General features: G+C 48.6%; 1 protein-coding gene across 1 annotated transcript in view; it reads left to right on the top strand.

Annotated features, from left to right (window-relative positions):
* Positions 1–12211, top strand: part of Lhx4 (LIM homeobox 4) — a 41099-nt gene that overhangs the window by 10868 nt on the left and 18020 nt on the right. The window contains exon 2 of the mRNA XM_021167239.2: positions 6546–6717. Coding sequence (XP_021022898.1) covers positions 6546–6717 — 172 coding nt within the window. The remainder of the gene's footprint in view (positions 1–6545; positions 6718–12211) is intronic.

Below are 12211 nucleotides of genomic sequence, written 5' to 3'. Positions count from 1 at the left end.
CTCCTGTGCACTCTCCAGCCACCCCAGGCTGGACAGCTCCCTCAGTCAATAGTGGTTTTCTTTCGACAAGCTTGACTGCAGACCTGGCTCTTTGCAAAAAAAAAAAAAAAAAAAAAAAAAAAAAAAAAACAACAACAACAAAACACGCCTTGGTCTATGGATATGTGCATGTTTGTGTGCAAAACAGGTGGCCTGTTTGCATCTGTGCATGTGTGCACATCTAGATTATATGTGTGTCTCTTTAAGTATTTGTGAATTTGTGTGTGGGTGTGTATGCATACTAAGTGTGTGCTCCCTTTGGCTAGTGGCTCATCTATCTTCTAGTCACTGCAAAACAGCAGTTTCAAGACAATCTCTGTCTGCCTTCATTTGCCCTCTATAAAATGACAGAATCCAGCCAAATTAGGCTTCTGTATATGTATGTGTCTTAGGGTGTATCTTTGTTTATCTGTGACTGTTTATACGTGCACATGTTTGTATATTGAGCCCCTGTATGTGGCTGTATGTGAGGATGTCTGTATAGATAGGTAGCATGCCTGTGTGTGCATGCAGCTGGGCCTAACTCCATGCCTGCGTGCTCTGCAGGACACTGGAAGCTCTGGTGTGTGGTGTTCAGAATCATGGTTTACTTCCTTGGCTATGCCGGAGTTTCCTCTATCTTTCTAAGCCTGAGTTTCCTGACTGTAGAGCTTTAGCAGAGGTCGCCACACTTAATGTGCACCTAGGATTAAAGCTTCCACTTCAGATGGAATGACTCCTCTTAGAGGGAATTGAATTTACAGATTACAGCCTGTCTTTAGTGACTCTAAAGACCTTTCTCAATTCCAGTTTCCAAAAGAGGACTTTGTGGTGTTACTAAAAACTGCCAGAGGTTGAGCTTACTGGGAAGCTGGAGAGTCCCAGGCCTCTAAAATGGTGTGGCTACAGCTTTATTCTTGGGGGGGAAAAGCATATGACTTCTGTACTGGTTAGGTTTTTCCCAATCATAAATATACAATAATAACATCAATAAGTCAGTATACCAAAAAAAAGATATTGTAACTCCTTGGAAAATGTCCAGATACTTTCTGTTTTTTTACTAATCAAATGGGTTTGTGTATCTTAGAATGTGGGGGTCTGAGTTCATAGGTCAGCTCCTTCTGAGGGAAGGGGTGGGTCTGAAGTTGACAGGTGCCCTCAACAAGCCAGCACCTCCCAGCTGAAGTGCTCTTGTGGGCGGGGTCTTCCTGTTCCCAGCCCTCCCCTGAGCATTAGGTATCCATCCCATGACACAAATCCTAAATTTATGTCTCGGAAATTTGCATCTGCCCAAATGTTAGGTAGCACAAGAATCTGTCTCCATTTCCTATCTAGAAATGTAAGGTCAGCCCCCTTCAGTGGCCTGGATTAGCCTATCTTAAAGAGTACACCCAGGCTTAGGCTGGGTCCTCATGCCCACACAGTAGTCTCTGGACAGGCTGCTGACCCTGCAGTCACTTGCTCATCTGTTAGAGAGGATGACAGGACCCTTCCTGCTTCACTGTGTGAAGCTGAACTTAAAATATGCCTGCTACAGTTCACAACAGGCTCTCCATGCCCGGTTTTATTATTCTTCCTGGGCTTTCGCAACTGTTTCTAACTTAATTTTTACTTTAAGATCTCACCCTTTCTGTGTCTCTGTCATCTCTTTCAGTTGATAGTGGAATGTATTTGGAAGGGTTTGTTTGTTTGTTTTTAACATAAAACGTGTCCTTAATCTATACCTTACATTTGTATCAAACCCAAGGGTCTAGTTTGGTCCCCAGACATCCCCTGGTCATGGCTAGCTGGATGTTCCAACCTGCCCAGCTGTGATGTCTGCTAGCTGCAGACTGGATCTCCTATTAGCCTTCAGAGCTGTGCTCTGCGCTCCCGCCCCGGCGCTGCTCCCTGCATACATTAGCCCTAATGTATTCTCTTTCGAATACCCATCATATTAAGTCTCTCGCTAGGTACCTTGCTCGAAATAAATTTTATGGCCATACATCCTCGCCCTCATCACATGCATTTGTAGGTTGGAGGAGAAATACAGTCGTATCAAAGCAGTCGCACGGAGTAGACTAAACAATTGGGTAGGATTAGGCTGTGGTCCTGGAGCCAAGGGGGAGGCGGCTGCCTAGCCCAAGTACTCTGCTCAGAATCCAGGACCAGTCTCGCTCGGTCCCACAAAGAAGTCCCCGGTGAGCCATCGGGACCGAGGCGGCGTAACCAACTGTGTTCTTCTGGGACCCGGGGGCAGGCGTGGGGGAGGGTTGCGGGGAGGCGGGGAGGTGATGCCCAGCGGTGGCAGGTGGTTGGCGCAGCCGACAATCGACACTCGGCAGTCTAGTGGCCAAGGTGCTGTACTGTGACCCGCCCCTCTTTATCCTTGTCGTTCAGCTTTCTCCCTCTCTGCATCTTTTGTCCTTGATTCACTTCTTTGAGCTGGAATGCTTCTGAGTTGTCTGCCTTTCCCCGACAGATGTGTGGGAGCAGGCATCCCTGCTAACCTCCAACCTAACCCCTCCCCTTCGGGAACCACTGCCCCTTGTTGGAGGCTGGGCTTGACCTGGCTCTTCCCTGCTGTACTGTGCTTACAGGCAGTCTCTCCTGGCCAGCACTCTTTTCAAGCCTTTCCCCAACAGCCCTGCTGCCCCGCGCCCCACCCCCACCCCACCCCGGTGGTCCCAGGTAGAGACCACAGGAGCGGCTGGATAAATACTTCAGGCACGCAGGTATACCCCAAGCTTTTCTGGCTTGCCCCACGATCTGCACTGGAGGGCAATGAGATGTTTGAGAGAAATGGCTATCAAAGTCCAGAGAGGTGAAGCCCACAGACAGACTGGCAGGACTTTCCATTTCTAAGAGCAGCTAACCCATCTTGTAATCACAGAGAACCCTGAGGGACAAAGGCTGTGTGCCTTGCCCTGACTTTTCCCCAGGTGTTGATTCCTTCACCTCAGGTAATCCTGAGAGGAAGTGTTGGCCACATCACCCCAGTTTTCCAAGTGAGGAGCTGAGGCAGAGTGGTCATTTGCCCAAGGTGACAAAGCAGAGGCAGGATGCAGATGCAGACAGCCTGGTACTAGAATCCACCCTGTGTCCTTCCCATCTCTTGTTAAGTTGCTGTATGAGCCATCAGAAGTCCTCCGTAAATACTCCAGTTTTATTTTATTTTATTTTATTTTATTTTATTTTATTTTATTTTATTTTATTTTATGCCTTTCGCACAGAGGAGAACTTATGTTTGAGACAAGGTCTTGCCTAATCTGTTTTTAAACTCGTAGTCCTTCTACTTAGGCTTCCCAAATTCTGGGATAACAGGTGTGCGCCACATTCCTGGCTTGGAAAAAATCTGTGAAGTAGAAAGAAAGAAATCCTAGAATACAAACGGTGGTGATTAGCAAGTGTCCAGCCTGCACGGCTCTTTCTCGGCCTAGGAGTCAGGGAGCGGCACTGACCAGCAGATCTGATTTTCAAATGGATGCTGGTGATCCTTAGGCTCGAAAAAGGGACAGGGGAGGTTGGGGCTTAATGGCTCCAAGGTGGCCTCGGGCGGGCGGGTGTTACCGCTATTGATGAGGTTTAGCAAGTATTCCAAGTTCAAACAAGTGTCTGGAGAGTTAAGAAAGATTTCTCTGAACATGGATGTTTTTTAGATTTTTTTTGCTAGCATACATTAATTGTACATAATATTGAGTTCCACATGTGTATATGATGTCTTTTGATCGCGTCTGCTTACCTCATATTCTTTCTGGGTCCCTGTCTCCACATTTCCCACCCTTCGCAGATCATCTTTTCTATTTCATTCCATTCTTTCTTTCTTTCCCTCTTTCTGACAGGATTGCATGGAACCCAGACTGCAATTACATTTTCTACGTAACTCAGGCTGTCCTTAAACTCCCGATCCTTCGGTCTCCACCTCCCAACAGCTGAAATTACAGATATACCTAGTACACTTCTTTTAGAATTATTTTAGGTTTATTTTTTATTAATTAATGTGTTTTATGTGTATGAGTGTTTTGCCGGCACGTATGCCTGTGCACCATGTGCCTGGCTATTCTCTGCAGATGTCAGAAATGGGTATTAGATCTTCTGAAACTGGAGTTACAGATGGTTGTGAGCCACCATAGCTGGAAACATAACTCCAGCCCCCTGTGAGCCTTTAATTTCTGAGCCTTAGCTCCAGCTCCATCTTTTTTTTTTTAAAAAAAGATTTATTTATTTATTGTATGCTTTAAGTACACTGTAGCTGTCTTCAGACACTCCAGCAGAGGGAGTTAGATCTCATTATGGATGGTTGTGAGCCACCATGTGGTTGCTGGGATTTGAACTCAGGACCTTCGGAAGAGCAGTCAGTGCTCTTAACCGCTGAGCCATCTCTCCAGCCCTCCAGCTCCATCTTTAAAAGACTTAGAATCTGCTAGATCTAATTTCATTATTTATGAATGAACAAAAACTCCATGTGTATATATATCCTTCCCTGCCTTGCGACAGCGTCTCACTATGCTGCTGCCTCTTGGGTGCAAGGATTAAAGGTACACACCAGCACACTCTGCTCCATTTTCTTTTATCTTTCACATTTATTTTTCTCTATATGTACACATGTCTTTGTGTGTATGCTACATGTGTGCAGGTGCCTGCAGAGGCCAGACGAGGGCGTCTCGACTATATGGTCGTTTGAGAGCCTCCTGATGAGTAGGTACTGGGAATCAAACTTAGGTCCTCTAGAAGACCAGGAAGTGCTCTTACCTACTCAGTGGCCTCTCTAGTACCATATCCTATCTTCTTTATCCATTCACCTGTGGATGAACACCCAGGCCAATCTTACAATGCCACTGTTGTAAAGAGTGCCGTGAGAACCATGGGTATGCAGGCGCCTCTATTGTGTGCTGTCTGCCCTTCCTTAGGTTATATATTCAGGAATGGTGCAAACTGGCATATGCCAAGTCTATTTTTAGTTTTTTGAGGCACAGCCATGGGATTTTTCATAGTAGCTGCATTCATTTATATTCCTTTCGACAGTCACTAAGGTTCTTCTCCACACATCCTCTGCCTTTTTTGTTTTGTTGTTTGTTTCTTCACTGTAGACACTCTGTTGAGGGTGAGGTGAAATCTCAGTGGCCATGTAGGTTTTGATATGTTGGTTTTTTCCCTTGGTAACACTTTAAAAATACTATCTCACTCTTGAGCATGACATGCATAGCAAATGTTCAGGATTCACGAGCTGTTCAGGTTTAGTACTTTTGTCAACATTGTGGAGCAAGGAAGGAGGAAACACAGAACCCTACCAAGTGAACGTTGGTAGTGAGAGTGGAAGCAGTTGCTATGGAGCAGAAAACCTTGCGGAACTGGACTCTTGTGCCAGGCACCCGCTAATTGCTGAGAGAGAAACATTGTTCCTATCCCTGGGGACCCCTCTTTCCAGTGGGAGTAATTATGTGCAAACAATTAGCAAAAATTAATTATAACAGATAGGGAAAGTCATAGTTGTAGAAGCTGGCCCCTGCAAGTGTGTACATGGGGGTGGGGCAATGCTTGGACCTTTATGTGTTTACTCTTACTATCTGTTACATTCCTCTCTCTCTCTCTCTCTCTCTCTCTCTCTCTCTCTCTCTGTCTAGGAGTATAGGAAAAAATATCTAAAGACTCTAGCACAGCCATGGAAACCTGGTCATTTTACAGATTTAAAAAAAGTGCTCCAAGATATTATCAAACCTCAAACAATACCTTGATGGAATTGTCAGAGCAGCAGGAAGTCACTGATAGAAAGGATGGGGCAATGGTTAGAGTTCGGTTGCAGGCAACAGACCCCCACTGTCATTATTGTAGTGGACAGTGGTTCATTGCTAAGTGCTGAGTGACTTTCATCTTGGAGGAGCCACCTTAATGTTGAATGTGCAGGGACAAGCCTTTCCCTCTAGAACGTCATTGCCTTGGCCATGATTGGTCAAGGTACGTCGACCATAGCTCTTCTTTGGCTCTCCTGAGACCCACACTGGTATGATACAAGGCTGTTCCTCAGCTGTCATCCATTTACCGCAGTTCTGAATGAAAGTTTCTTTCGATACCTCTGGTTGGTGAACTTCAATCAAAGCACAAGCTGGGAACTGGGGATGTGGTTCAGTTGTAGAGTACTTGCCTAACATGTGAGACCCCAATTCTATCCCTGCCACTTCAGAACCCACGCTGGAAGGGAGTCTGGAAGACCAAAGTATAACTTTCCTGTGTGAAGCATAGGAAAAAAACATCACCAGGGGCATGGTGTTTGAGTCATGGCATGTCTTTCAGCTCATGAAGAGACTGAGTTTCCCTTGAGCATCCTCAGGCCTGGATCTTGGCTTAACCCCACTCCTGGTAGCATTTGCTTCTCAAGCCAGATGGCCTTGGTCCATGCCTAGACGCTTCACATTGGGATGGTGTTTTAATACAACTTCTACCCAGTAGTGAAAACATGGCAGCCTGGGGGTGGGGTCCCTTGAGGCACCCGTTTCAGGGCCTGGTCTGGCTGAAGGCTCATATTCTCTCCCTCTCTCTTCCCTCTGCAGAGATTCCCCAGTGTGCTGGCTGCAACCAACATATCCTGGATAAGTTCATCCTGAAGGTCCTGGACAGACACTGGCACAGCTCCTGCCTCAAGTGTGCAGACTGCCAGATGCAGCTGGCTGACAGATGCTTCTCCAGGGCCGGCAGTGTCTACTGCAAGGAAGATTTCTTCAAGTGAGTCACAGCCTACTTCTCCTCACGGCTGCCTCTGCCTTCTCTCAGTGGGGAGGATAGGCCCCTTCGTTGTAGTCCCCCCCCCCCGTCCCATTGCAACCTGGGAACTAGCATTTTGACCTCACCGGGGCTCTTCAGAGTGGAGATCTGACAAAGGGCATGGGCTAGGCTTCACCAACTTCACTTTCTGTCTCAGTGAGTTGGGGCTCAGCGTTTGCCCAATCAGGAGACTCTCATAGCATAAGCTCTTAGCTCGTGCCCTACACCTGAAGGAGCATTCAAGCTGCTTTCAGGCCTCAGAGGTGAGGGGAGGGTGCCAGGGTCCATAGGTTTCATTGTCTGGATTGTAAACAAGACAGTTAGTAGCCCAGCCCTGCCTGGGCTTGAAACAACTTGTTGGCTGTGGTCCTTTAGTCAGTTACTTAACTTTGATATGTCTCAGTTTGCTTATCTGTACAATGGGGCTGCAAATAGAGCTCTCATTTCACATTGGCTTTAAATAGAGTAACAGGTAAAGTTCTTGGGAGGACATGTCACTTGACATTGACTTTAAAGACTGTCCTGGACTTTCTATCCTGGGACTGAGTTCATCAGAAAAATCCCGTTGGGGCTTTGGGCAAGTGAGAGTCTCCCAGAATTTATTTTCTGCATCATCTAGTTCCTTCCTAGGACCCATTACCTGAGGCTGATGCTTTAGTCAACATGGATCATCCAGCCAAAGGAGAACCAAGCCCAGGGTGTGGGGGTGACACGTTAGTGCCATTAAGCCCGGTGCTCCTGAGTCTTTACTCAGGAACTGAGTAAAGCAGGGCTGCCAGGGAGGCTCATCCAGGCCTGCAGCGTTCCTGACCAGTGGCCAGCTGGGGGAGGGGCAGTCACAGCCTCCTGCTCACATGTGCTGGAGACAAGGAGGAGGAATGGTGGGAAAGTCTGAGGCTTTTCAAATCCCTTCCATGGACCTGAAGAGACTGATCCTGTCTCTTCCTTTCTTTTCCTTTGGGGTGGGGGTGGTTACTGCTTCTCTTCCTTCCCATCTTCCTCTGGTTTTCCCACCTCTTGCTCTCCCTGTTTCTGTTCCCCAGTGGATGACAATGTTGTCTCCTGTCTTGCTGCCTCAATGGTGCCCTGGCTGGGCAGTGTGGCAGTCCTTGTGGGTTGATTCTGTTGGTATTGTATGTTTCACTGTGTGTGTGTGTGTGTGTGTGTGTGTGTGTAGAGTCAGAGGAAGCTGGGGAAGGGGTAGCTTCTTTTGTGATGAGGACACCACCCTGCAGTTTGTCCTTGCATTTGGGGAAAGCCTCAGAGAGCTCTAGAGGTAAGGCAAAGTCCAAATTACCTTCTCAGACACCCAGAGATGGACCTGAGTATTTAGACGCCCCTGGTCAGACAGCAGACTCCACATGGATTCTGGCTGTTCTAGCCTGGCAGTCCATGGTCACTGGTGTGGTAAAGGCAGAGGCTGTTAGGGCCATGGACCAGGTCTTCCCTCCTCAGGATAGTCTCAGGATCCTGTCTAGTTTTGACTGTGTCCAGCTTTATAGCTTGGGAAAAGGAGTGGGATGCAAGGGTCTGGGAGAAAGTACCTCCCTAGAGGGAGGTCTCCCTAGATCCAGGAGGGGCCTTTGTGAGGCTGGAGAGGGATCGCCATACCTCTTCTTCACTCAGGCGAGTACCCCAGCCCTGCCTCCATGGCTCTCTCATTTGTCCCTTTCCTGGCCTTGTATAGCAACAACTCCTGACTCATCCTCACCTGCTTCCTGAAGTTCACAAGCCTCTCCAGACCAGCTGCCTTTCCTCGCAGCGCAGGACACAGGTCACAGGTTGCAGGTCGCAGGTCGCAGGTCAGGATCCCAGCTTACTCTTCCCCCAGGGCCCCTTCCTTACCCACAGAACTGCCAGGCAGCGTTCTCGGAGGCTTCTGACCTGGGCTTCCAGTTCTCGCTCACTGCTTCCTTCCTGCTTCAGCACAAGTTCCAGGGAGGAGGATTACCCACCATATTCTATGGGAGCTCAGAGAACAGCTCGTGATAGTAGGAGCACGGGGAAGCATCCCACCCTCCTCCTCCTCCTCCTCCTCCTCTTCTTCTTCTTCTTCTTTTTCCTCTCTCTCTCTCTCTCTCTCTCTCTCTCTCTCTCTCTCTTTCTCTTCCGGCAAGCTTGGTCCTCTTGCGCCCCGTCTTATCCTTGGTGGCTGAGGACCTGTGTTGTTTCTCCACATAAACCCTTGCCCACAGACTGTTGTTACGTTTGAGACGCATACAGTAAACGCCAGAGTGGGTTTGCAAGGGCTTTGGCGAATAGTTTCTTCCGCGTTTCGCTTGGTGTCTTGGGGAACGCAGGTGTAATTATTTCCTTTGTTCTGCAAGACTGCTCAGCTGAGCTGAGTCCAGGCTGATGTGGAAGGAGCTGGCCACAGGTTCAGTGCTGAAGCAGGCCATTAGCGTTGTGAGGGGTGTTGAGAAGAGGGAACTTACAGCCAAGGCCATTAGCCAGAGGGGAAGATTGGCACCTCCCAAGCGTCCAGTGAGGAGGCTTGATTTATGAGCCTCATCTAACTCTCTGGGACTGAGGCTTCTTGGGCACGAACTGATGCCGAAGAAGATCCCATCTTAGGTAAGAACAGGAGAAAGAGGGAGCAGGCTATCACCTGGGAACCCTTGCCCCCGCCCCCAAAAAAGTGACAGGTACCATATACTCTCCTGTCAGGCCACAGTGTGCTCTTGGATATGGGATCTGGGAGACTCTGATCAGAGCCAGGAAGAATCCTTTCTCTGTGCTCTTTGGAGAACAGAGGAAGAACTGTGGTATTTTCTGGCAGCTGCTGATAGTCCTGCCCTAGGACAGGGACAGGAATCAGTGGCTCTGCTGATTGGCACTGGCACTGCAGTTCTAAGATCCTGGGATAATCTGCCCGCAACAAAGAGCAGGACAATAACTTTATTGTTTTGCACAGCTGCAGAGTCGTTCTTCACGTGTGTTTTATGTGCAATATGCAAGTCAAGAATAGGATGTAGAGAGTGAATGCCCTCGGAGTGTGTACTATCTCTGCTGAAAANGCAAGTCAAGAATAGGATGTAGAGAGTGAATGCCCTCGGAGTGTGTACTATCTCTGCTGAAAAGAGCAGGAACTGAGAGAACACCCCCCCCCCCCGCCTCCATTAGGGCTGGACAGTCCTTCCACCAGGGAGCTATGGCAATACTGGCCACAGGCAGCAGGGGGCGATGTTGTTGTATACCCGAAGGAAGAATTACTGCGGGGAGATCGGAGAGTTTACAGGGCATTTAACTTCTGACCTGCTCAGTAATATGGGTTGGTTTTTCTTTTGTTGCTGTTTCTTGCTTTCTGGGTCTGTAGCTCCTCTTCTCCAAAGGAGACAAAATCCTCAAGCCAAATGACACATAGACATGGGGCTATGATTTACTGAGTCCAGGCAGTCCTAGGAGAGCCACCCTCCATGCAGCAGGCACCCTAAAGCCTGTTGCACGACATTTGTTACGAAGGTCCTTTCCAGACCATGTGTTCAACATGTCTCCTTGTAATAGGGCCAGGGCCTGAGGAGAGTAGGGTTCTGAGAGCAGTTCTTCTGAGCTCCCTCTCCATCACCATCAAGGTGACAGACGGGGCACCCTGAGAGTCCCCTAACTGAAGCACAGTGCACCAGGGTGGGTCCCTGCTCTAGCAGCCCTGTTCCTGTACTGCTACCATTAGCTGATCCCTTCGTATCACTGGGCTCAGTTGCTTTCTTTAGGGAAAGTGAGAATTCTGAGGTCACCTGCTGTAGAAGACCCGTGGTGCATAGGACCATTCTGCAAAATGGAGTTGTAAAAGCAGCTTGGTGAACCCAGATGGAGCTTGGTAGCATCTGTCTTATCTTTTACTAGCCACCTGTCAGGAAAAAAAAAAAAAAGCAAGCACCCAGCCTTTCTATGCCTCTCAGGAGTGCACACTGACTTCTAGAATGGACAAGCATGCCCTCATGGCTTTAGGGGTTTTTTATGACTGACTCTGGGTGCCTTGTCCTGATGTGGAAGACATGGCTGTTAGAACTTCCTCTTTCCTACCTCTCCTATTTGCCCTCCTTCCACTTTGAGAGCTTCTGATAGAGATGGCTTGCAACTGTCTAGAGTGGTGCACATCCAGGTAGGGCAATGTGGCTAGTGTGGAGTGTGTTCACAGTGTGTCAGGGGCTAAGTCACAGAGAAACGGGTTCTGTTGACTGATGTGGCTTGGGAGAGAAACCACGGTGCTTCCGATGCAAAAGCAAGCATGGCTGTGGAGTGGAGGATGCTGGAGTTCATTCATACAGCACCTGGGTAAAGGGAAGGCTTCTGGGCCATTCCAGGAGGTAGGGAGTTCCAGTTCACCTGGGTGACCAGGGATCTGTATTCACACCTGCCTGTCAGGGCCTGTGGGAGACAGGCTCAGGCTTTCTAGGGTGCTGTGGTCCTGGAAGACTCCTATCTGAAAGGAGGGGGGTACCTCCTCTGAGCCTAAGGCTTTCACCCTGCTAAGGGGTCTCTGGAGAGGTGAAGGACACAGCTATGGGGAGCTATGTGGGTGAGCATTCTCTTCTGCTTTGCCAGCCCCTCCCCCAGCCAGTCAATCTGCAGGTGGCTGTCAGCCAAGGGCAGGTAGGCAGCGTCCTTGGGGCTGTGTGATTTATCCCTGCAGTTCGGGACGCAGTGTTGCAGCATGCTGGCTGTTTGGCTGCCACAGGGTGGTTTTCCTGGCTGTGCACAGGTCTTTGCTGGTGTCCTCCACCTGGTCCCTCAGTGACCAGGACCTCTCTATTCTTCATCGGATTTGAAGGCAGGAGCCCATAGAATATGGCCTCATCATTAAGAAACAAAGGCTGGCCTCTCCTTGCATGGACTTCATAAAAGGGGTGGGGGTTGGGCGTGAACTTGAGACATCAGACTTCATTGAGCCACTCACTTGGCCGCGTCTAAGGAGGAAATAAGAATGTCAGCCCCTTTGAGTTACTATTAGGCTTAAGTAAGATGAAGCAAGAGATAGCTGTTTACCATTACGAGCTATTCTCAGCAGGGCAGTGATGGTGTGTCCAGGCAGAGGTAGGAAAGCAAGAGAGAAAGCTTGTCCTAGGGTCACAGGCTAAGGCGATAAGGCTGCAAAACGCCTGGGGCCAGACAGTGCTCTGGACAGAGACTGTGGCAGTGGCAGGTCATTGTAACAACGGATTTTGATGTGGGATTAGGATGGGAGTCTGTTTCTCTAGGTCAGGACCATACTGGGACTGGTACTGAATGCAGTCTGGGGCCAGACTTTTGCTCAGTCACCTTGTGTTTCTGATAACTATACACCTACTGGGGACAAACAGACAGACACTTAGACAGAAAGACACAGTCACATTTAGACATGCACAGAAACACACAAACATATACACACAGAGAGACACACACACAGTACCGAGGAACTTGCAGGCAGGAGGATCTCTTTGACATGTGGCTTTCCATAATTTCTGAATAGTTTATA

The sequence above is a fragment of the Mus caroli genome, chromosome 1, assembly GCF_900094665.2.
Source record: "Mus caroli chromosome 1, CAROLI_EIJ_v1.1, whole genome shotgun sequence".
Classification (NCBI taxonomy): domain Eukaryota; kingdom Metazoa; phylum Chordata; class Mammalia; order Rodentia; family Muridae; genus Mus; species Mus caroli.
This window is presented reverse-complemented; position numbering and strand designations above follow the sequence as displayed.